The sequence below is a fragment of the Neolamprologus multifasciatus genome, chromosome 19 (genome assembly GCF_963576455.1).
Source record: "Neolamprologus multifasciatus chromosome 19, fNeoMul1.2, whole genome shotgun sequence".
Classification (NCBI taxonomy): Eukaryota; Metazoa; Chordata; class Actinopteri; order Cichliformes; family Cichlidae; genus Neolamprologus; species Neolamprologus multifasciatus.
Window position 1 is genome coordinate 29,007,290 of NC_140457.1, and position 25,572 is coordinate 29,032,861.

Sequence of the window (25,572 nt, forward strand, 5' to 3'; positions counted from 1 at the left end):
GAAATTGGTGGTGTCGATTAGGTTTACAAACTGTGTGTGTTTCTTTCAGTGTTTGACGACGGCGATGAGAAGACTCTCCGTCGAACGTCTCTCTGTCTGAAGGGAGAGAGGCATTTTGCAGAGAGTGAGGTGAGTCCTCCCAGGATGGATCACTTTGCCAAGCTCTTGATAACCCTAAAAACACCTGAATGCATTTGATGCTCTCAACACTGTCTCGCAGACTCTGGATCAGCTGCCGTTGACAAACCCAGAACATTTTGGCACTCCGGTCATCGGCAAGAAGTCAAACCGCGGTGGACGGCGTTCTTCTCAGGCTGTGTGAGTGTTGATGTGCCATCTCCCTCTGGACATGTTAAATGGTCTTTATGAAACCAGCTGCAGAACAAGTTCTGATTTTTGCGTTTGTGTCTCAGGGCCGATGAAGACAATGAGTCTTCATCTAGTGAAGATGACGACGATGACAGGAGGCGGCTAAATGACGAGCTGCTGGGACAAGTCTGCAGCATTGAAAACGAAGAAGAGTCGAGCACCTGGTTCTTGGCTCTGGTAAACTGACACAGTTACTGTATAAAGTGGGGGTATAACTACCTCATGTATGTGATCACTAACCACTGCAGGTGAAACATCCACGTTACCTTGTTGAAGTGGGGAAAAGGACTGTTTAGTTGCTGTCAGAAGGTCAGCTGAGATGTGAGGATATTAAGTGTTTAAAGACAGGATTACCGAGTAGATTACATGATGGACGGTGAAGATTTAGACTGTCCACTCAGTAAGTTAGACTGAAGGTTTTATTACTGTCCGTTATTTAAAATGTTCATTGTTCTCGTTTAATCTTCTTCCTCTTTGGCCACAAAGTGGGCTTTTTGCCCTCTCAGCACATCTTTATTTTTATTGGAAATGTCATGCTTTTTTCCCAACCCTGACAAAATATTAGGAATATTGTTAAATGTATTACAGTCGTATATAAAGCCACAAATCAGCGTGCTCTTAATAATAAACAGAACAAAGAATCAAGAAACAAGAAAAAAGCAAATCCACAATCGGCTAAATAATTTCTTTAGTTTATTATGTCGAAAGTGTAATAAACTGCAACACATTAGCATCACCACATGTGAAATATAGATTGTTGTTAAATCTTTTGCATGTCTTTCACATAAAACAAATATCAGTTCATGGAAAATACTGGCAAACCTGTTTTAAAGTGGATGTGAAACACTAACTGTATGAAGGCTAACTTAAACCACGGAGCTCTGCGCTTAAAACTGACAGATGTAAGACTTTCTCTGTGGCTGGATTTAAGAAAGAAGTGCTTAAAGTTTTAAAACATGTTTAGCGTCAGTACGAAACATGACATCACTGGATTGGTTGGTTGCCATATATACAGGGTGGGCCATTTATATGGATACACCGTAATAAAATCCTGTTTGTGGCACATTAGTATATGTGAGGGGGCAAACTCCTCAAGATGGGTGGTGACCATGGTGGCCATTTAGAAGTCGGCCATCTTGGATACAACTTTTGTTTTTTCAATAGGAAGAGGGCCATGTGACACATCAAACTTATTGGTAATGTCACAAGAAAAACAATGGTGTGCTTGGTTTCAACGTAACTTTATTCTTTCGTGAGTTATTTACAAGTTTCTGACCACTTATAAAATGTGTTCAATGTGCTGCCCATTGTGTTGGATTGTCAATGCAACCCTCTTCTCCCACTCTTCACACACTGATAGCAACACCGCAGCAGAAATGCCAGCACAGGCATCCAGTATCCGTAGTTTCAGGTGCTGCACATCTCGTATCTTCACACCATAGACAATTGCCTTCAGATGACCCCAAAGATAAAAGTCTAAGGGGGTCAGATCGGGAGACCTTGGGGGCCATTCAACTGGCCCACGGTGACCAATCCACTTTCCAGGAAACTGTTCATCTAGGAATGCTCGGACCTGGCACCCATAATGTGGTGGTGCACCATCTTGCTGGAAAAACTCAGGGAACGTGTCAGCTTCAGTGCATAAAGAGGGAAACACATCATCATGTAGCAATTTCAAATATCCAGTGGCCTTGAGGTTTGCATTGATGAAGAATGGACCCACTATCGTTGTGCCCCATATACCACACCAAACCATCACTTTTGTTGGTCCAACAGTCTTGGAGGGATCCATCCAATGTGGGTTAGTGTCAGACCAATAGTGGTGGTTTTGTTTGTTAACTTCACCATTCACATAAACGTTTGCCTCATCACTGAACAAAATCTTCTGTGTGAACTGAGGGTCCTGTTCCAAGTTTTGTTTTGCCCATTCTGCAAATTCTGTGCTGATCTGGGTCATCCTCGCTGAGATGCTGCAGTAGCTGGAGTTTGTAAGGGTGCCATTTGTGAGTAGCTAATATCCGCCGAAGGGATGTTCGACTAATGCCACTCTCCAGTGACATGCGGCGAGTGCTACGCTGTGGGCTCTTGCTGAATGAAGCTAGGACAGCCACTGATGTTTCTTCATTAGAGACAGTTTTCTTGCGTCCACATTTTGGCAAATCCAACACTGAACCAGTTTCACAAAACTTGGCAAGCAATTTCGATCCGCTCCTCACGTGTTCGACATGTCAATGGCTGTTAACAAAGAGAAACTTGTAAATAACTCATGAAAGAATAAAGTTACGTTGAAACCAAGCACACCATTGTTTTTCTTGTGACATTACCAATAAGTTTGATGTGTCACATGGCCCTCTTCCTATTGAAAAAACAAAAGTTGTATCCAAGATGGCCGACTTCTAAATGGCCACCATGGTCACCACCCATCTTGAGGAGTTTGCCCCCTCACATATACTAATGTGCCACAAACAGGACTTTAATATCACCAACCATTCCCATGTTGTTACGGTGTATCCATATAAACGACCCACCCTGTAGATTTACACTAGTTTATGTTAGCCAACTAGTAACAGGCAGTAACTCAGGGGAATGTAAGGAGACCGAAATGAAGTCAGTTTAAGGGGATCGCTTTTATGCTGCAGCAATGAGTTTAATGTTAAAATCAAGGATATAGTGTCACTTACACAGTCAGTGGTCCTCTGTTGTGTGGTTATTACCTTTTTATGCATTTAGTGTTTCATTTGCACTTTAATTCAATTCAATTTTATTTATATAGCGCCAAATCACAACAAAAGTCGCCTCAAGGCGCTTCATAGATACAGAGAAAAGCCCAACAATCATATGACCCCCTATGAGCAGCACTTTGGCGACAGTGGGAAGGAAAAACTCCCTTTTAACAGGAAGAAACCTCCAGCAGAACCAGGCTCGGGGAGGGGCGGCCATATGTGGACATCACATTTTGGGTTATTTAGACCAAAATACTAAATTTTGCTCTACAAGGGCCTGATGTCCACTTACGAGGTCATTATGCTGCTACTGTTCTATCCAAAGTTTAAAACAAATATCCTCATATGTGGCTCTGATTTTTCTAATCTGGTAATTCTTTGTTTTTACATTCATCAGGCCCCAATGTGCCCAAATATCAAAGAGAAATTAAAAATGCTGCTGTGGAAGAGCTCGGGTCTTAGGAGGTTAAGGGAGGAACAAATCGGATTGCATGAAAGGATGTGTGTGTCTGTCAGAGGCTGTCACTTTTGTGTGCATGTGTGTGAGAGTCATGTTGCTGCCCTGTAGATTTTCAAATCTCACAGCTGTCTTTTACTGGCTGTAATCACACAGACAGAATATAGGACAATCAGTTTGATGAGCAACAATAAACTCTTGTTACAGACGACCCAGAATCCCTCACTGCTTCCTGTGTGGACTGACACAAATGAAACTTCTGTAGAATCTCTGTATGCAAAGCCATCAATCAGGTGTGTCTGTCCTGCAGGTGGTGTCTCCCAGCTGTAATGATGAGCTGGTGGTGAAGAAGGATCAGTGTCTGGTCAGGTCATTCTGCAACGGCAAGTTGTGAGTCCACTTTGATATTTATTGAGTCAAGGTCACAAGTCAAGGTTCACATGAAGTCTGTGAGGTCATGTAATTCTTCCCGAACACAAATCTGGTTCTGCATCCCATATAAGCTGTGTCTGGTTACTCCATTTCCACGACCTCTTCCATCCATCCTTCCTCTTCCACTTATCCGATTTTTAGGGTCGTGTGGGGCTGGAGCCTATCCCAGCTGTCATAGTGCAAGAGGCAGGGTAGGTTGCCAGTCTCTTGCAGGGCCAACAACCAGACAACTAAACCATTTGCACTCACACTCACATCTATGGGCGACTTATAATCACCAGTTACCCTAACCCCACTAACTGCATGTCTCTGGACTGTCAGAGAAAGTTGGAGTCTGTGGGGAGAACCCACGCAGACACAGGAAGAACATGCGAACAGCACACAGACGGGCCCTCTGGCCTCGTGAAGAAAGCGTGCCGACCAGAGCACCTCAGTGGAGCCCTGCCTTCTCAGTCCGAATGAGCAGGGAAAGTCAAGGAAGGGGAAAATGTTATTCAGATTGCCTACTCGGTCCGAATAACACAATTTCATTCACATTTCTGCTGATGTAACATCAGTAGGCATGTGACATGTCTAGACCTATTTTATATACTTAGCAACCCATATGAATCTGCCCCGAGCTCCATTCATATATAATTTTATACACACAAGTACATCTTTAAAAATGTTTGAAATCATGCGCTCAAACTCTTTCACCATGAACTTTGTCTCAACTCGTCTCTTCTTGTTGCTTCTTTTTGATTCTTTAAGTTACACTGTGGCCAGGAGACACGTCCACCTCGTTAGTGCCATCAGCATCTCTGAGTTCTCCCACAGAAGAGGTGAGTAGTTACAGCTTAAAGCTACAGATTCACCTGCATCCTTATCTCCACCTGCTTTTCACCCCTCAGCTGTAAAAGGCCAGTGGGGTACTGTTGTCCAAACGAGGTGACATAGGAGCTTCAAATAGATAAAGACAAGAGCTGTGTCCAGATTCATGGGCTGCATCCTCCTGAGGACCCGGCCTTCACGGTCTACGTGGGCCGGGTCCTCAGAAGGTCGGGTAGGCCGGAAATAAACGGCTGGGGAAATTGGACGGTCCAGCCTTCTGATCAGCGTCACCGCTGTCTCGGTGGAGTTTAATAAACTCGGCCGTCTGCTCCTTGCTACCTAAAATATAACAGGACACTGGAGTAAATTCTCGACTGTCTCACACTTCTGTTTAATCAGTTTTCTGTTTGACGTTTAGTCAGCTGTGTGAAAACCAAGGAGGAACCCACCCGGGGGATTAATAAAGTTTTATTTTATCTAATCTAATAACTTTAATCTCAGCCAAACCGATTTACTCACGAACAAATAAAACACTGAAAAAAGCCCAACAATAACATTTTTAGGTTGTCTAAGTGACTTATATATCACGTTTAACCTGAGTAGTGAAACTCTGCGGTGATCTGAAAATGGTGTGCTGGGAGTTGTATCGTTCTCGGCGGCTTCAGTGACCCTCGAGCTCCCGGCGAGCTATCGAGCTGGTGGGTAGCAGACGTCTCCGAAAACGTCGAAGCACTTTTGCAAATATGCGATATCTTGATAAACCGAGCAGATATTTGATGTTTACACAGCTACTTTCTCGCCTGAAAATATGTTAAAAGTTTATTTTGTGACCCAGAAAGATTAGTATGAGTAATTTTAAAACTTAGTAGCTGCCGCCATTGTTGGAAACTGGAGTTTGGCTGGGCCCTATGAATTCTGGGATATGGTGGGCCACGAAGGACACACCCGACCCGTCCTTCAAATTCGGGGAAAAGGAGGACGCATTTGTCGGCTGCATTCGGAGGAGTCTACGAATTTGGACAGCCTTCGGCGCGTCGCTGTGACGTAATCGGTCTACAAATGCGGCCTCAGGAGGATGCAGCCCATGAATTTGGACACAGCTAAGGTTGAGCCTTGGTGACCTTGACCTCAAGGTCAGAGGTCAAGTTTCTGACAAGTTTGTGAATTCTCTTCTTGAGAAAGAGACAACAGTATTTTTTTAAATTGATACCATCGGTGTTTGGACTAGGAGGCTGACAGGTGGCAATGACAGCTGCAAGAGTTTTAGTTTTGTAATTAATAATAATTAATATTCGTTCTGACAGTTTGTAATATTTCCTCCTCTTCTCCCTCTTCTTTCTGTCTCCCTTTTTCCCACCCGTCTACCTCTTTAACCACATTTCTTCCCCATTAATTTCCTTTTGTCATCTTCTTCTGTTGTTTGTGTTTTGCTGTTTGTACTCTTCCTCTTGTCCTGTCTCTACCTCTTCCTTTCCTCATCCTCCTCTTTGTCTTCCCCCGTTCCCTCTCTGCAGGTGTAGAAGGAGCCCAGATGTTCCTGAGCAGCAAGGAGATTCCAGATTTGTGGAAAATGGATATGAGCCAGATCCTGGACTCGTCCTCCAGTGAAGATGAGGATAATGAAGAGGAGAAGGAAAGTGAAGAGGAGCAGGATGATGAAGAGGAGAAGAAAAGGAAACGTATAAAAGAAGAGGTGAGTTTGATGCTGTCACACAGATGAGGGTAGTTTCATTCCAAACCTTAATGTGCTGTTATTGAGTCTGCATGTGTGTCTACATCTGTCCATCCAGCCGGAGGAGGAGCCAGATCCAGAAGAGAGAGACCACTTCCTGCAGCAGCTCTACAAGTTCATGGAGGACAGAGGTGAGACAGTGGAAGACTTCAGTCTTATCAAAAGCAATATTGAAACTACTGTTTTACTATTGGCTGGCCTATTCATGTACCCATTTAGTCTGTTGAGCTGCTTAACACTGACCTATGAATCTGTCAAGCATGAAAACATGGACCAAACTCAAGAGATGAACTGATGAACGGGAGACAACTTCACAAAGAAACAGTTTTAAATTGTATCTTTACGGTTATTCGAGTCTGTCGCATAAATGTTCTTTTAGTTAAACCAAAATTAACCCAGTCTGTCAGGCTTAAAACTGTATTTTTGTGCCAATCAGGGATTCCCCGAGAGCCAATTCTCTTAAAGTTAGCACACCTTGGTATGGTGTGGCGTGAGGCCTTTAAAGAAACAACAAAGACCTGAGAGATGCATTTGGCCCTTCAGGTGATCCATCTACTGTTCGTTACATGAAGCCTGAACTGGAAATTGGTGGCCACAGGTTTTCTCACCTCACTCTCTACTAGAGCTGGGCGATATATGTTTTTTCATTTCAGGCGATAACGATATATATCACGATATAAGCCAAATAACGATATTTGTAAGATTTAAATGTGCCGTTGCTCACAAGTAAAATGTGAAATAATCAGCAGCTTGTTTTGATTTAAATATTTATTTCCCATAATAAGTTCAACAGGGTAGATGTACTTAAGGAACATGAGACTTTTCAGATAAATAAAGGCAAATATTGCAAACTACACAAAAGGCAGCCGCTAAAGCGTTTACGTTTCAAACTAGAACAAACGAAACAGAATAAATTGTCAATTCCACTTAGAAACAAAATATTAATTCTAAAAATAAATCTTAGTTTGTTTTACAGAGAACAGACAAAATTGACTAACTTTTGTCAATATCAAATAAACTGAGAACTAAAAGGAAATTCTCGATCTCTCCTTGTTGTATAGCTGAGCTTTTCAAACAGTTTAACAGTTACTTTAGTCGACAGAAGCCGAATGACGAATTAGTGCTTCCAGTCAGAGACTGAGCATGCACCGCTTTATTGTATTTACAGACTTGCTTTCGGCACATTTACAGTGGCTACTCTGTTTTTGTCAGACTTGAAATAGCTGAAATACCTTCGCACTACAGAACTTCTGTGGCTCTTCCGTTCGACAATCTCTCCGGCGTTGGAACCATCATCTGTTTTCTCTTCGCTAACCTTCGCTCACGCTCGGTTGAGTTTTCTCTAGTCGGCACACTCATTTCCTCCGTTACCGGGCGGCACGGCGGCTGGCTGCTTCCCAAACAAATACACATGTGCGGCTTGGCACTTGTGCTGTACGTAAAAAGTCACGTGACGTGACGCTGCGGCTGTGATTGGTTCGGCTCTGCGCTTCTTAATTTGGATTGGCTGTTCTTTTTTTTTTTTTTTTAAGAGGACAAGAGCGGTGAGGTCTATCGCAATAGTTTAATTTTTCTTCGATAGAAAAGTTATTTCGCAATACATATCGTTATCGTTCTATCGCCCAGCTCTACTCTCAACCAATCGGAGCTGGGGGTTTTCTGTATTACTGTAGGGTCTTTACCTTAAAAACAGTCACCTCAGGATAAATAAATCCTAATTGAGTCAATCTGAATTTGAAGGTTTTGGTTCACAGGACAAAGTGGGGAGAGAGTTGCAACGGTGAGTGTCTGTAGCCATCAGTAAACACGTGGTTTGGGGCTGTATGTCAGCCACTGATGAATGCTGAATAGTACCATCAGGACCATCTGAAAAGCATCTGATTGGAAACAGCTTTTCAGCATTACTATAAAGTGAAACAAGGAAGGAAATGGCTGCAGTAGAATAGCCAGGAAAATCCTTCCATAAAGGAATCATCACATACAGCTACTTTAATGTTACTGATATTCATTTAGACTCTCTCTGATTGGTCTGATTGGTTTGGCTGTAGCTTAGAAAAGTTAGGTTCAATCCCTGACTGCTCAGTCTGCACGCCTGCATATCCTTGGACGAGATGCTGAACCTCGTTCTGATACACTCACTGCAGTGTGACATGTTCACAGACAGCACTTGTATGAATGGGTGAAGGAGGCATGTTGTGTAAAGTGCTTTGAGTGCTCAGCACTATGTAAGAGCCAGTCCGTATACTTGCCTTCAATGGTTGCTTCTTCCAAACTTCCAGCATGTCTGTCAGAGCCCGTTCCTACACGACTGCCCAAAGAAATCCAACCATTAGTGAATGTTTGATGTTAAATATGAGCAGTGTCTTTCTGCTATTGGGCCACATCCCACAGGCCTTTAAGGTGGCAGTAATTAAACCATTACTTTAAAAGCTGTCACTTAAAGCAGAAATGTCTTAAAAGTTGGAAACATCCTGTCTCAAGATGATGCTTTAAAAACTAGTTTGTGCATTTATTCTGTGTAGGCCTGATTATTGTAATTCATTATTGTCACGTCGTCCTGATGCCTCCCTGAAAGGCCTCCAGCAGTGAGAGTACTGACCTGACTTCTGTTCACTGACTAAACTCTGTTTCACCATTTTGGCTTCATTTTTGTTAAATAACGTTTATCTGAAAACAAACCTTGTGCTTTCTTCTTCACTTACTCAGGTGTGATCATAAGGTTCCTTTAAAAAAAACAAACTAATAATTCAAATAATTTTTTGGTTTTTTTTGGCTCAATTGTTAAACATTTTGTCAGTTTTGGTTTAAGACTCTTTAGTCTTGTTTCCTTGTCAATACTAAAACTGATGTTTGGCTCTAACGGTCTCTGGTTCTTTCAGGGACTCCCATCAACAAGCCTCCGGTGTTGGGTTACAAAGACCTTAACCTCTTCAAGCTCTACAGGTTGGTCTATCACCTGGGAGGCTGCCACAAGGTGAGAAGGTGACACACATACTACCAGTGCACATCACTGCAGACCGTACGACTGTGAATGTGGGGTCGTGTGAGCGCTGTTCCAGTACTGGACTGAGCTCCTGATGGTCCTCTTGGCTGTCTGACTTAGTGCCTGATTAGTTCCACTGTGTGTGCCTGGCTGTGACGTGACTCTGCCTCATGTGTTTCAGATTGAGTCTGGTACAGTGTGGAAGCAGGTTTACATGGATCTGGGCATCCCCGTCCTCAACTCTGCTGCGTCCTACAATGTCAAGACTGCCTACAAAAAGTGAGAACAACAAGTTGCTCAGAAAGCAATTTTCACCTTTTGGTTCTGATTCTGTTTGGATCTGGGTCGAGGTCTGCGTTTGATGCACTGATCAGCATCACACTGAACTGGGCGCTTAACAAGGAGACTTCAGGTTTGACTCGAGGTGATACGGTGCTGTGAGAGCTTTTAAACATACCTGCAGCAGCTGTGTGACTTTCAGGCAGTGTTGTGTGTTTAACCTCATGATATTTTTCTAATATTTCCTCTCTGTAAATTGTACTGCTGTGCTGACTCTGTATCTGACCATGTAAAGATGGATCAGATTAGGAATCCATGGGCTGATTTCCTGAGCTCATGACCTCTTTGCTGACAGTATCATATCAGAACATGATGGAAACAATTAGCAGATCATAAAGTTAGGTGAATATGGCCACATGAATAGCATGTGACAGATGACATCATCATATGCAGAAGGTGTTCAACATGTACAGCGTGTTAAGAATTAAGAGGGTAAGTAGCAGTGCTGCTGACCAAATGCACTACGTGTTAACTGATCCCCTGTAAGTGTGACCCATGTGTAAAACCAGCAGTTTGCTGGTCTGCAGCCTTCAGGTATGTTTTAACATAATGCCGAGGAGGTAAAAGCATCAGCCGTGTCTAGAGGATTGATTGATGCTGCTCATGAATCAGGGAGGGGGTATAAGGCCATTTCAAAACAACTTGAAAAGATTAGGAATCCATGGGCTGATTTATCGAAGTGATATTAGCCCGAGTGCTGCTCTAAGGAGCTCGTTCTCAGAGTCCCAGATTTTAAGCCCTGTGAGAGTGTCCCTAGGAGGGTCGTGGACCCCCTATCGATCCTCTACCTAATCACCAGCTAAGGTGTGCATCATATGACTAACACGCGTCATCGTTTTCAAAAAGTCTGTTTTCGCTGTCTACACTGCTCCCCCCCCCCCCCCCCCCCCAAAGACGCCTTAACGCCCACTCACATCCTGGGCCATCTGACCTCAGGAAATCACATGATAAGGTGGGGCCAGGTTTCACAATGAGCTCACCCGAAACTCTGGCTGATTGGGACCCACACCCAGTTCCACACCTTGGCTCAGGCGATTAGAGGATCATCAGGGGGTCCTTTTGTCCCTCTGTGGGGGGAAACTCCCACCAGGTTTAAATCTGGGACTCTCCACCATTTGACCTTAGAACTGAAGAAGCTTCTCGGATGAAGGTGAAACGTCTTCAAGCAACTTAAAGAAGTCCAGACGCTTTTCTTTGCAAGCTCCTTTGACTACGATGACCTGGATGACTGAGAACCTTCACAGACACTGCGACACATAAGCACCTTCTTCAAATGTATGCGTTTCTGAGAGCGTTTTCAAAACGCTGCGTTTTCCTTGAGCCAAAACGCCGTCTTGTTTGAAAACGCATTCGTGTGGACGTAGCCTTAAAGAAGTCCAGACGCTTCTCTTCCCACGCTCCTTAGTCATCCAACTCATCACAGTCTGAGAACCTTCAGACATGTTGAGATGCAGTCCTGTGAAAAACCAAGTTACTGCTTCCATAGAGGTTAAAAGTATGAACCAGGTGCTGCTAATTAAATGCACTTGATTAAAAAGCAGTTTGCTGGTCTGGACCATAACACGATGCCACAAGGTTTGCTGGAGTGGATGTTCTTTGGGCAGACAAGACCAAAAGTGGAAAAGTGCTTCTTTTAGTGAAGACCAGTAATGGGTCGATGAGCCTTATGCAGTGTGAGACACATTACTGTGTCGCTGCTGGATTTAAGATAATTTTACAGGCAACTGTGGACAGAGAACGAACCAACTAGGTTCATGCATTCTGAAAGACGGCGTCCTCTTATCAGCACAAATGCAAGTCTGTGCGATAAACACTGAGCTCCTCGCTGCTGTAAAAGTAAAAGTACGACAGCTAACACTCTATTGTGTAGCAAAGTCTTATCACAGAGGAAGGCTGTTTAATAACTCGCACAGACCACTGACCCTTTATTTGTGTCGTCAGGTACCTTTATGGGTTTGAGGAGTACTGCCGCTCTGCAGCCATTACTTTCAGAACCATCCATCACAACAACCCCCGCCCTCCTGCCACACCAGCCAGTCAAAAGGCAGCGGGAGCAGCGTTAACAGAGTCCTCCACACCAACGGTGACGGCGGAGACAGTTGTTGACAAACAGGAGGAGGCGGAGTCAGAGAGCGAAAGTGAGAAGGAAGACGTGAAGGAGAGACAGTCATCCCCAAGAGTGAGAGATTTCTTCGACACCAACAGAAACGCTGACACCCCAAAACCAGTGTGTGCTGCATAAGCTCACACTGAAGCAGTATTTCAGCACATGAAATGTTTTCTCCCCCCGTCTCTTCTCAGGGGAGGAGGAGGTGCGTGGGGAGTCGGGTGAAAGCAGAGAGAGAGACCTCCAAGCTGGATAAGAGAGGAGGACCAGGAGAAGGAGAGAACCGCGAGGAGCAGCAGAGGGAGGTGAGGAGACGCAGCAACAGAAGAAACGATGACTCTGAGAGAGGCTCTGACGATGACGAGGAGGATGAGGACGATGAAGAAGAGGAGGAGGGGGAGAGGAGGAGAGCAGACAGGTAAAAACAAAAAATCATGAATAATAGGAACCAAAACATGAGTGTGAGTAAATAAGATGAAGTGAAAAACATAATTACAAAGTTACACTTGAATTAAAGGAAAATATCGTTTGTACTGATGCACAAATGTGAAGTTTGGAAAATAAAAACATGCAAAATGAGCAAGAAGCCTAATCCTAAAACTACACAGGTGGAAGTTTACATCTATGGCTTAATAATTACTGTTCTTACTAAGTTATATTATTATCTTTATTCGGTTTAAAAAAATCAATGTGAAATGATTTAAATATGCTATCATGTTCAGACTGTCTTCATATTAACAGAAGCTAAACTTCTGTTGTTGTACGTTATGGTTTCACAGTATTCTTATATTGTTTCTATTCTTGTATTCAAGACATGTGCATACAGTGACTTGCAAAAGTATTCGGCCCCCTTGAACTTTCCCACATTTTGTCACATTACAGCCACAAACATGAATCAGTTTTATTGGAATTCCAGGTGAAAGACCAACACAAAGTGGTGAACACGTGAGAAGTGGAACCAAAATCAGACATGATTCAAACATTTTTACAAATAAATAACTGCAAAGTGGGGTGTGCGTAATTATTCAGCCCCCTGAGTCAATACTTTGTAGAACCACCTTTTGCTGCAATTCCTGTCTCTACCAGCTTTGCACATCTACAGACTGAAATCTTTGCAAAACAGCTCCAGCTCAGTCAGATTAGATGGACAGCGTTTATGAACAGCAGTTTTCACATCTTGCCACAGATTCTCGATTGGATTTAGACACCAGACAGGTCAGGGACAAAGTTATTGAGAAATTTAAAGCAGGCTTAGGCTACAAAAAGATTTCCCAAGCCTTGAACATCCACGGAGCTCTGTTCAAGCCATCATTCAGAAATGGAAGGAGTATGACACAACTGTAAACCTACCAAGACAAGGCCGTCCACCTAAACTCACAGGCCGAACAAGGAGCTGATCAGAAATGCAGCCAAGAGGCCCATGGTGACTCTGGACGAGCTGCAGAGATCTACAGCTCAGGTGGGGAATCTGTCCATAGGACAACTATTAGTCGTGCACTGCACAAAGTTGGCCTTTATGGAAGAGTGGCAAGAAGAAAGCCATTGTTAACAGAAAACCATAAGAAGTCCTGTTTGCAGTTTGCCACAAGCCATGTGGGGGACACAGCAAACATGTGGGGGACACAGCAAACATGTGGGGGACACAGCAAACATGTGGGGGACACGGCAAACATGTGGGGGACACGGCAAACATGTGGAAGAAGCTGCTCTGGTCAGATGAGACCAAAATGCAAAACGCTGTGTGTGGAAAACTAACTCTGCACATCACTCTGAACACACCATCCCCACTGTCAGATATGGTGGTGGCAGCATCATGCTCTGGGGGCGCTTCTCTTCAGCAGGGACGGGGAAGCTGGTCAGAGTTGATGGGAAGATGGATGGAGCCAAACACAGGGCAATCTTGGAAGAAAACCTCTTGGAGTCTGCAGAAGACTTGAGACTGGGGCGGAGGTTCAGCTTCCAGCAGGACGACGACCCTGAACATAAAGCCAGGGCAACAATGGTTTAAAACCAAACATATCCATGTGTTAGAACGGCCCAGTCAAAGTCCAGATCTGAATCCAATCCAGAATCTGTGGCAAGATCTGAAAACTGCTGTTCACAAACGCTGTCCAGCTAATCTGACTGAGCTGGAGCTGTTTCAAAGAAGAATGGGCAAAGATTTCAGTCTGTAGATGTGCAAAGCTGGTAGAGACAGACCCTAAAAGACTGGCAGCTGGAACTGCAGCAAAAGCTGGTTCTACAAAGTATCGACTCAGGGGGCTGAATAATTACACACACCCCACTTTACAGTTATTTATTTGTAAAAATGTTTGAATCATGTCTGATTTTGGTTCCACTTCTCACGTGTTCACCACTTTGTGTTGGTCTTTCACCTGGAATTACAATAAAACTGATTCATGTTTGTGGCTGTAATGTGACAAAATGTGGGAAAGTTCAAGGGGGCCGAATACTTTTGCAAGTCACTGTACAAGCTCATACACTAAGTTTTCTTTTATTATAATGTTACACAGTAACAAAAGCCTCTTTTCCACTGCCGACCTGACTGTCAGCTCAGTGTGCGTGGGCTCATTACAGCAACACGGCCCGACTCAGGGACCACAGCGTTATTTATTTTTTCCCTCGTTTCTGGGTTTCAAAATTGGTTTTGATTTTTCTGATGCCGTCGACTCATCAAGTAGCATCACTTGATGAGTCGACGGCATCAGAAAAATTGACTGGCCAATCAGCGACATGTAGTCTGTTGGAAAGCATTTTTGGATTGACTCACCTCACTTGGAACCCCGACCTAACAGACACTAAAACAATACCCAGTATCAGGCAACACCACCTAATGGGAAACCCTAAAAACTGAGTGACGCTAAGCCAAGTAGGTCCCAGTGGAAAAGGGCTAAAAGTAGTCTTAATAATACAATACAGGCATGTACTGATGCTGGCTGCTGATGTTGTGTGTGTGTCAGGAGTGAGAATGAAGAAGACGGAGACACTGTAACTGGAACAAAGGTCAGGGTGAAGTACGGAAGAGGAAAGACTCAGAAGATCTATGAGGCCCACATCAAGAAGACTGACATTGACAATGGTGAACAGTTCTACCTGGTTCACTATTACGGCTGGAATGTGAGGTCAGTCTGTCAGACACACGGTGCCTGTGTACAGTGAATACTACACATGTACTGCATATGAATACTCCCAGTGTAGACGGTCGTTTTTGACTTTCTTTCACCTTTAAAAGCTCTTTACTTTGCCATGTATGGTTTTGTTTCTTTGTTTTTTAAGCCTCACAAACAAAAATCAGAGTCGGAAAAGCTTTTTGTTCACAGTGAAAACCACGAACATGTTTAACCCTTTAAAGCCGGTCAGAGCAGCACGCTCTGTGTTGTGTAACTATTTTTAAATCCCGGTAGCTCTGCAACCACGTGAGCTAGCGCAATAATTATTTTTGCATATGAAACCGGAGGAGTTGTACTTACATCTTATGCCATCAGCTTGTCCTCGGTCACAGTTTCCTTCCACATATAGTTTTGCAAAAACTGCATAAAAAGCACTTGCAGCAACAAAAACATAATATTCCAGAAACACGCTTTGCCGATCCGATCAGCTGTTTGTAACACTTCCTACGTTGGAATAGACGTCAGCGCGAACTTTCGCATGTCCGCCATGACCTGCCTGAAACCGGAAGTGATGTCATTTTCGCGGAAATGTGTTTTTTTTTACCACATGAGCCTCATGAGCCTATACTGGTGTTTTTAAAAGTTATGTTTGACTTTATGACTTTCTGTGTGGTTTCTGGGATGCTTAGGACTCATATTGCTGCTGGAAATAGTTTATTTTGATGCAGATGCTGCTTTTTTGCAAATTTGCATTATAATATTTATTTTAGTTTTTCCTGCAGTGTTAAAAATTGGTGTATTTCAAAAATAAAACTATGAAGACACTCAAAATAAATTTCCTGTGGTGGGAAACTATTTTGTGCAACTTTTTTGTATTTACAGTTTTGAGGGATAAGCCTCTTAAATTTCTCTAACTAGAAATATATGTTAAAAAAACAAAAACAATTTTACATTTTTTTTTGTAGTTTATTGCACTTTTTTGCAATTTATGTAATTACTATGCACTTAATGCAGACATATTATTAAAATTTGGGCTATAACAGTTGTATTGATGTACAGCAACTTGAAATGCTCCCAAAAATGGCTCCACAGCATGTAAACATATAATATAAGCTCTGGTGGACTTGGTTCTATGGTAGGTCTTAAAGGGTTAATGAATCAGTTTCATAACTTGAAATGCAAAATTTCAATTTCAAAAAGTTGTGTAAAAATGTTGCAAAAAACAAAATCGTATAAAAGTATTTACCTAAAATTCCAGGAAATGCTTTTTGTACAACTTTAACAAATATTTACCTGGAACAGGTGGTGTATCGCTCCTCCTGTTGTCTCCATGGAGACAGTGTTGACACTGCAGTTGAGCCTTTTCTGCCTCTTTGGCCAGAGTCTGACATTCAGCAGTCGCCTCATTGTGTTAACACGCGTTAGAAAGAAGAGTAGAAAAGCACGCTGACCACAGTGTCCATGTCTCTCCCATCACACTGATGCTGCTCTCACAGCTGCAGTCGCTCCGTTCTCCTCCTTTTCCCAAGCAACCAAATGCCTCGTGCTGACATATAGTTTTTTGGGTGGTTTACACGGAGTTGCTGAATGATCTTGTGGTGGCCATGAAATTGCTTCTTATTTTTTTGTTGTTTATTGTTGTTTAGACTTTTAAAATATTTCATGTTTGCAGAGATGCTCCACAGTTAAAAATAAAGACTAAAGTTGGTGTCACAGGTGCTGAGGGATGTTAGGTGATGGTGTGACCTGGTGGTATTTGTCCTTACAAGTGTATCTGATGCACAGGTATGATGAGTGGGTGAAGGCTGACCGAATTATATGGCCTACAGAAAAAGCAACAAAGAGGAAGCAGAAGAAGAAGGTGAAGGTGAGATGCCACATCAGAAATTGAAGGATGGATAATTATGGAGTTTCAATGTGATCAAAAGCTTTCTTCATTAAATACAGGTGAAAAGTAACCATTGGTTCATGTGATGAATAAAAGTTAACTGGGAATGTTTCTGTGTGACTGCTCCGAGTGTTAAAGCTGAGAGGTTGTGTTTGGTGGACACGTGTCCTGTGATGTCGACTTACCTTGGTTGTCTGACCAAAAGCTGATGAGCTTCACTCTGAGATGAACGGAGATCCTTTTTATTGTCATCTCACTGTTTTCTTTCCACTCAACAGACCAAAGACGAGCTCGATAAGGACGAAGAGAAGCCAGCAGTGATGGCGGCTGTCAGGCCAACTGTGGGGAAACGTGGTCGTCCTCAGATCAGGACCACGCCCAACAGCTCCACTGGGCGTAGCAAAACGTCAAGTAGTGAAGGGCTATCCAATTGCAGAAGCAGCAGGACTGACACTTCCAGTTTGGCCAACGGAGACAGTAAGCTGTACAGAGCAAGCCGATACCAAAGAAATCCACTCAGTAGTCCACTTTATTGCCAAAAATGTTCCCTCATCTGGATTCACCAGCATATGAACTGGAGTGACATCCAGTTCTTGGCCCATAGGGTCTAATATGATGTTGGCCATGCTTGGCTAGAACAGCTTCAAGTCTTCTGGGAATGCTTCCTACAGTATTTAGGAATGTGTTTATGGGAGTTTTTGACCGTCCTCCCAGAACATTACCAGGCAAAAGTTTTAGAAAACCCCAATTTCTTCTTCTTTTTTTTTTTAAATTGAAAATTCTGCAGTTTAATGTCTCATTGCATGCTGCTGCATGAATGCTGTGGCAGCTGTTTTGGTTCATGGTGCCTCCCACTCTACAAGTCACCGACCCTGGATCCAGCAAACAGCCCCAGACCATCACACGTCCTCCTCCATGTTTGACAGTTGATGACACACACTGTGGATCCATCCTTTCACCTACTCGACGACAAAGATCCTGTGTGATGAACTGAAGATTTCACATTTGATCCATCAGTCCATAAAACCTTCTTCCAGTCTTCAGCAGTCCAGTGTTGGTGTTTCATGGCCCAGACAAGCCTCTTTGTCTTATTCTGACGTCTGGCTTTCTCGCTGCAACTCGTCCTGTCAAACCTGCAGCTCGAAGTCTTCTCTTCACAGCTGAAACTGAGACTTTCTTACTACGAGCACTGTTAAGCTGCTTGAAGCTGTTGTCCTGTGAGCCGCCATCACATGACCTGATTCAGTCGTGTCTCTGGGTCTGTCAGACCTCTTCCTGTTTGTTTCATAGTGTAGAAGGAAACTGGACTCACTGACACCTTGACTTTCTTTGCAGTCTCTCTGTAGGACAGACCTACATTTATAAGAGTTATGATGGTCCGTCTCTCTTCCATTGTTAATTGCCTTTTTCTCACCATCTTTGTACCAACACACTACTTTCTGCAGTAATACTGTTCAGCTGATGCTGATGAGGGTACCACAGTGTGTCCAACACTGCTTTATGCAGACAGAGGGGGCTGTAAGTAATCCAGAAAAGTTGGAACACCTGTAGGAATTAGTAGCACCAGCTTTCAAGGCTGATCAGCCTCCTTTGCTGCAGAACAGCTTTAAACTGTTAACCATGCTGTTCCATGAAAAAGGCCTTTTTGTATAATTATGAAAATTACATTATTTTTCAGTTTTGGGTTACTTTAACTTTTTTCTTTTTTAAACCGTGGCAGTTCACCACTTACCTTTGTAGCATTTGAAGATATTCATCTGACTTCAATGACATGTTGTAAAACTTTTGACCCGTCGCGTACATTTATGAGGTGGAGCAGCCACGCCGTCTCCGCTTTAATTCATCCCAGTGGTCTTCTGGCAGGTCGAGGTCAGGACTCTGCAGCCAGTGATGCTCTTCCACACCAAACCTGCTCATGCATGTCCTCATGAGCGTGCTTTGTCCATCCCCAAACTGCTCTTACAAAGCTGGGAGCATGAAACTATCTATGCCGAAGTATTGAGAATTCCTTTGACTGGGACTAAAGGCCTAGTTCATCATGCAGTGGCATCAGATACACCACTGCACCTGGTGATGTGGAGAAACCTATTCATGTGTCTCTGAGTAATCTGAAGGCCTCATCAGGTTTGTAGGTTTATAGTGGTCTAAGGAGCTTTGAAAGAAAATGACTGAGAACCTTTAGAGACAGGTCTGTAGTGGATGAGTGAATACATTTGGCAATAGTGTATGTTCACGTCACAAGATGCCACACACACACCCAGCCTGTCAGGAAAAGCTGCATTTGTCCAGTTTGAATTGGCCATCACAGTGAGGTGTGTGTCTCTGTGGGTAATGTGTCATCCTCTCTGCAGACACTCCCCGGAGAAGAACCAGAAGGACTTCCGGCATGTACGACTCGGACAGAGCATCCAATGGTGAGAACAGCTGTTTGTAGTAATTGAGCCATTCAGTAATTACTAACTAACCAACCAATGTCCATCCTGCAGAGGATTCTGGGAACTCCTCAGATGAAAGTGAATCAGAAGACCCTTCTGACAAAAAAATATCGCCGTGGCGAAGCAGAGCTGAAGTCTCACCTTCCAAGGCAGAGGAAGCAGAAGAGGAGCAGCAAGCAAGTGGGTTAGCTACTGTCATGGCATCTCCTAACAGCAATACAGCAACTTGTGCAGCAGCAGTTCAGCTGCCGGATGCTGCCTTAGCCTTGTGTCCCAGTATGCCTGAGGAGAACACGCATGAAGAATTGAACCAATCAGAGAGGAAGGAGGCAGAGCAGGGGGAGAATCCTGCAAAGGAAGCTGCAGTGCTGCCAGCTGATCTGGACAAAGAAAACCAAATGTCACCAGTCACAAAGACGCCGTCTGTCCAAGACGAAAACAAAACGTCTCTAAGGCAAGAATTACTTCCTGAGATGTGTCTGAGTAGGACCCCACCTCCTCTTCCTCCTGAAAGGGAGCAGCAGGTGCCCTCCTCTCTGCCTTCCTCCACCGATGAGGACAACTGTACTACTCCTGCATCCTCGCCAAGAGTGAAAGGTCGCAGGAGCAACATCAGGGAGGCAGGCTCTGAAACGCCCCCTAGAGTCCCCCTCTCCAACCCCAGCCCTGCATCCACTGCCAGCCGCTCTCAGGCACCAGCGTTATCACCTTCTGCTCACAGCGTCTTTAAGAGGCAAGACGAGCCCATGGTCGTGCTCCACTGTCTCCCCACGCCACACCTCCTGCCTGAGGCGTCTACTGCTGACTCGGACACTGACTCTGCCACTGAAGAGGAGGAAGCAGAGGAGATGGAGGAGGAGGCAGAGGAGGAGACGGAGGAAAGAAGCAGCGTAGCACTCAAGCGTAAGGCAGGAGACCAAAAGACGGCAGAAAAGAAACCCCGTCCTGACAGAAGGCAGGAGGAGACCACCAAAATGGTTGCAGGAGCTTCCCCAAAAGCTCTCCCCTTACCACTCCACTCAGAGAAGAGCAGTGAGGCAGTGGTGATGGCAGAAGAACAGCCCCACCCAGCAGAAGAGCCACAGAAAGAGGTGTCAAAGGAGCATCTTACAGGTGCAGCCACAAAGGTACCGGTCATGCCTTCTGGGACAGCGTCGCTTGTTCTGGAAACCCAGGAGCCGGCGTACGCAGAGGAGCTGGAACCACCGATGGATCCAGAGTCACTGGTCTGCCACGAGGTGGACCTGGATGATACAGATGAGAAGGAGAAGCCCATCCCCTCCTTGGATCATCACTTCCCTATAGTCAATGAGTCGCAACAAGCCCCCCCTCCACTCCCCCACCTCATCCATTCCTCCCTCCCCTCCCCTCATACGCCTCATTTCCCTCAGCCTCAGGCCAGGTCCTTTCTGCCAGAAGTCACTCCCATCGAGGTGCACCAACTACGCAAGTGTGACACTGAGGAGGAGGGGGGTGTGAAGGGCGAGCAGGAGAGAGACTCCAGCCCTGGTTTTGATGGCAGTGCTTCCTCGTCCTCCACCTCTCTGTCGTTGCAGGAAAATAAAGACAGAGGTAAGAGCACAATGGTACAACAGACAGAAATGCCACCTTATCAGTCGCAGGGCTCGCAAAATTTCAAAGTCCCTGGTAGCCCATCGGGCAGGGACTCTTCAGTTTTTGGTAGCCCAAAATAAATTTAAGTAGCCCAAATAAAAAAGAGCAATTTTTTGATTAATGTTTTGTTTCCGTTACAATATTAATGTATAATATTGTAACGGAAACAAAACATTAATCAAAAAATTGTTGAAACACAAATTACAACATTGTATAAAAATTACAATCATCATCTCAAATACTTGGTTCTAATTGAACAGAAATCTCTATGAACTTGTAAGAACTGTAAACATGAATCAGTCTGTGTCAGATCCTGAATCTGAAATCTCCACTGAAGTCACGGGTAAGAGGCAAGTGGAACCAAGATCGAGGCCGTTTGCTGTTTGAAGTTTGCAGAGACAGCTACATTGTGCCAGTGGTAGTTCACGCTTTGCAACATAGTAGCTGCTCTAAACAGATTTTCAGGTTTATTTTTAGTTTGTTATTTGCAATTGGTGTTTGTTCTGGGAAAGATATTGCAGACTGAGCAATAATGCATTTCTTGCATTTCTCATGGGTTCTAATGGGGGCCTTTCTTAAAATGACTGGTCCCAGTAACAAAGGCGCTGGTCGACTCAGAAATCGAGGGAAACAACAACACACCCAGCAGAACATTATGTTATTTACACAGGTGCACATACGTGGTCCGCATGTGCACATTCGCTGTCAAAGTAAAAGACGCGCACCAGATAAGAAGTTGCAGCGCGCGTTTGCGTCCATATAAAAGGCTGTTTTTGTCCTAGAGTGGGATTTTCACGGCACATTCTGCACCACATCTCTGTGCGTTCATCATTTGTTTGAAGCCAGCTCACCTCCTGCAACCACTTTTCCGAGAATACGCGCTTCTTTTGTGGTTCGGACTCCTTCTGACATTTCTTTGGAGGTGGAGGAACACCACAGTAATTGCTTAAAGGAGCTTCTTCGGCATCTTTAAGAGTTCTAAACAAATGTCTGTCCTCTCCAGAAAATCTTATGTACGCAAACACGCGTTGCAACTTCTTATCTTGTTTGCGTTTTTTATTTTGACAGCGAATGCGCACCTGCGGACCACTTATGTGCAGCCCTGGTTACAAAGTGAAAGCAAAAAACAAGCGCAAATTCAAACGCGATTTCAATATGTCACATATTGACAGTGGCTCACCGATGCCAATGACATAATTACACAGCTACATTTCCGAAAGAATGCAAAAGCATTGATAAATATTTTTTCTTCCTATGATAGCCCGACGGGCAGGGCAGAGATAGATTTTGGTAGCCCGACTGGAAAAATTTTGCGAGCCCTGAGTTGGATTGTATCACAAGTAAGATATGACCTTTGACCCTGCAGGTCAGAAGAGGCTGACTGACTGTAACTCCAGCCCGTCAGCCAAGAAACAGAAACGGAACCAGAAACGACCACAAACGCCTGGGAGGGTGGAGAAGAACGGAGCAGGTCAGTGCCAGCTTGCTTCTGTAAATATCAAAGACTTGTTCTGCAGGTTGAACCAGACGACGTTTGGAAAAGTCCAATCTTGCTGTTCTGAACTCTTAAAGTTGCATTATGATCATTTCATCCTCTGCTTAATTTGTAAGTTTGCTCACTTCCAAAGACATGAACCGTGAGTTTTTATTTCACTGCAGAGAGAGAAAAGAAAACGTGTCACATAGTTTATAACCTGATTAGCACGTCGTTGAGTGAAATAAGTATCTGAATCCACTACAACCTCGTCAAATCCCAGAACAGGGGCACACAGACCACAATCAGTCAATTTGATACTGAACTAGTAATATGTATAAGACACTAGGCAAACTGGGCAAACTGGGGATGGACATGTGCTTTGGCTAAGGGAACAGGACAACTGTGGATCATATACAAGAACCTCTTTCCCTCAGCCACAGCCCTGAAGATGGTTTCAGTTCCAGCATCACAGTAGGTCATGGAGTACCATGGGCAGTCTTCAGACATGTTTTTGTTGGTAATCAAATACTTATTTCACTCACTTGCATGTTGATCAATTTATAACTTTAATGAGCTTTTCTGGACTTTGGTCCAGAAAAGCTCATTAAAGCTCATCATTATTTTGGTTGATAATCAGTCTGTCCATGAAGTGAAACTTGGAGACTATAAGAACATGTGGTCTCTAGTATTTCATTTATTTTTAAGTTAATTGCACAGCAGCAGCTGTGAAAGGCTGATGGGGTACAGTGGACACCCACGCTGCCTCTGTGAACGCAATAACGTCAGAAAAATGTCACCTTCAAATTGATGCATCAGTGCATCTACCAACAGTCTCAGACACGTTCAGATCTGTGACTGAACTGAAATTAAATTGAATTGATGTTCATATTAAGGTCAGAGGTCAGATTTTGTGAACAGTTTAATTAAGATTTGGCAGAACAAGTATGTAACACTAATCATTTACAGGTCATGAAGTTAAAATAGACATTAAACTAAACTAATAAAGGGCGTAACAAATGACATAATAAATAGCATAAATGAAATATTACAGAGGAAGAACATTATGAAAAGGTAGAAATGAATTTTGGCTCATTTGAGGCTCCAGCTGTGCTTGAAACACTCGCTGTGAAACAGAAACAGACCGACTTATTTTTTCTTAAATTGACTTGAGCTGGACACAAAAATGTAAGATACACATATTTATTATTGTAAAAGTCCAACTGTGAAAGTTGATCCTCTACAGTGACCCTGTTGGCAGTTGTAGTGTTGGTGCTACCCGTGCTGCAGTAACACCTCAGCAGTGCCATAAGCACCACAGAACGATTCCAGGTCATTTATGTAGTCATTTATTATCAAGCTCCAACCAAGCTACGTCTGAATGAACATTTCTGTGTTTTAAATCCTTTTGATTAACCAAAGAAATGTTTTTAATACTTTTCATGAGCTTATAAATCATCATAAAAATAAAAAAATCAAATATTTTACTTGCTGTATATTTAATATAGTGTATGAAATTTGACCTTTTACCTTAAGTTAACTTTCTCTTCCACTAGTCTAATTTTCTGAGCTCCGTACATAATCAGATCCATGGTAAACCACTCAAACGTGGGCCTCGTTCCACGAGTGCCCACTCACATCGACTGGTGTTCCATTACAATTTGGTACCTCCTGATAGCAACATGTCTGAGCGTGCTGCGACGTAATTACATGCAACACGAACGCTACAATAAAGGTGAGTCGGCGGCATACCTGCCCTCTGAGCACGCCGTTGTGTTTTGGAGCCATTAACAGTCGAGCACTGTGAATGCAGAGAAGACGCACAGCAGATTATTAGAAGCACGGCATTACAAAGTGTTGTAAACTGTTTCCAGGTCACAGCAGTGACAGTGAGGACCAGTCTCGTCTCTCGTCTCTGTCAAAGTCTCAGAAGTCTCGTCCCAGCTTTTCATCGCCGTCTTCTCACAAACAAGACAAACAGAGCTTCTCCACCCCTCAACGCACCTACAAGTGGACCTTCCAACTTGGTACGAACACACACACAGTGTTTGACACTGAACTGACAATTCAAACATGTCAAAGGACACAGCTGTAGGCCACTGTGGGCAAACTTATGTTTCACGGCACAACATAAACACAACAAAGTGCTTCCACCTGAACTTTAACGTCACGTTGATGCTGAAGGATGCTCTGAGATTTAATCTGATCTGTGTCCACTTTCCCTCAGATGAGCTGGACAGCATGTCAAGCACAGAAAGGATCTCGTTCCTGCAGGATAAGCTACAAGAGATCAAAAAGTACTACATGACCCTGAAGTCTGAGGTTGCGTCTATTGACAGACGCAGGAAAAGACTAAAAAAGAAGGAAAGAGAAGGTAGGAGGGCCTGCAGGCAAACGCTGACATCATCTGCTTCCTTTTTTCTTAGAGCTCTTTGACACCAGTACCGACTCGGTTTCAGTGTTGGTTCGTATGTGTAGCCCTTTCTCTCATTGCGAGATCTTTAAAAATGGCAGTTTTGGTTTTTGTGAAGGAGATGCTCTCATGACTTATCGAGTGATGCCACCGACTAGCCAATCGGTGGCATGACGTCACATTTCTGAATCAGCTCAGATCACTTGGAATCCCAGCTGAGTAGGTACAGAACCTGGTACCAGGTACTTCCACCAAATAGAGCCGAAGTGGAAAAGGTCTGTTAGACTAGTCGAGTCCATTTCCAGTGACTCCTTTATGGAAGTCAGAAATTCAGTGGTGGGCACAGCAGGGTGCGCTTGATATAGTCATCACTGAATGTGACTCAGTGGAGCTATATGGCTAATGTAATCTTGTTTTCCTGCCCATGCTGAGTTTGCATGTTCTCCCCGTGCTCGCAACAGACTGCCTCCCGCCCTATGCTAGCTGAGATGAGCTCCAGCGACCCTGAAACGGATAAGTGGAAGAGAATGGAGGGAAAGATTTTTACTCCGTGTTCGTGGGGTATTGTCATCGTCCCAGTGGAGGCCAGACACACAAGTTTGTGAAGTAGATATCTTGAGAACCAAGCGATGTAGTCGTTTGACATTGAAACCGTAGGTTCAGCTGCTGAAAATGGTGGATGGTTC

The 25,572-nt window shown here is 43.9% G+C and overlaps 1 protein-coding gene across 2 annotated transcripts in view; it reads left to right on the plus strand.

Moving 5' to 3' along the window:
• The window catches only part of arid4a (AT-rich interactive domain 4A), a 39,536-nt gene that overhangs the window by 11,380 nt on the left and 2,584 nt on the right, over positions 1-25,572 (plus strand). For both annotated transcript variants that reach the window (XM_085144498.1, XM_085144499.1), the window contains exons 6-24: positions 50-129; positions 221-318; positions 414-546; positions 3,860-3,939; positions 4,732-4,802; positions 6,306-6,484; positions 6,582-6,654; positions 9,403-9,497; positions 9,688-9,785; positions 11,787-12,024; positions 12,147-12,370; positions 14,913-15,074; positions 16,848-16,929; positions 17,229-17,427; positions 19,302-19,364; positions 19,437-20,957; positions 22,366-22,470; positions 24,348-24,500; positions 24,701-24,847. In XM_085144498.1, the coding sequence (XP_085000624.1) occupies positions 50-129; positions 221-318; positions 414-546; positions 3,860-3,939; positions 4,732-4,802; positions 6,306-6,484; positions 6,582-6,654; positions 9,403-9,497; positions 9,688-9,785; positions 11,787-12,024; positions 12,147-12,370; positions 14,913-15,074; positions 16,848-16,929; positions 17,229-17,427; positions 19,302-19,364; positions 19,437-20,957; positions 22,366-22,470; positions 24,348-24,500; positions 24,701-24,847 (3,801 nt within the window). The remainder of the gene's footprint in view (positions 1-49; positions 130-220; positions 319-413; positions 547-3,859; positions 3,940-4,731; positions 4,803-6,305; positions 6,485-6,581; positions 6,655-9,402; positions 9,498-9,687; positions 9,786-11,786; positions 12,025-12,146; positions 12,371-14,912; positions 15,075-16,847; positions 16,930-17,228; positions 17,428-19,301; positions 19,365-19,436; positions 20,958-22,365; positions 22,471-24,347; positions 24,501-24,700; positions 24,848-25,572) is intronic.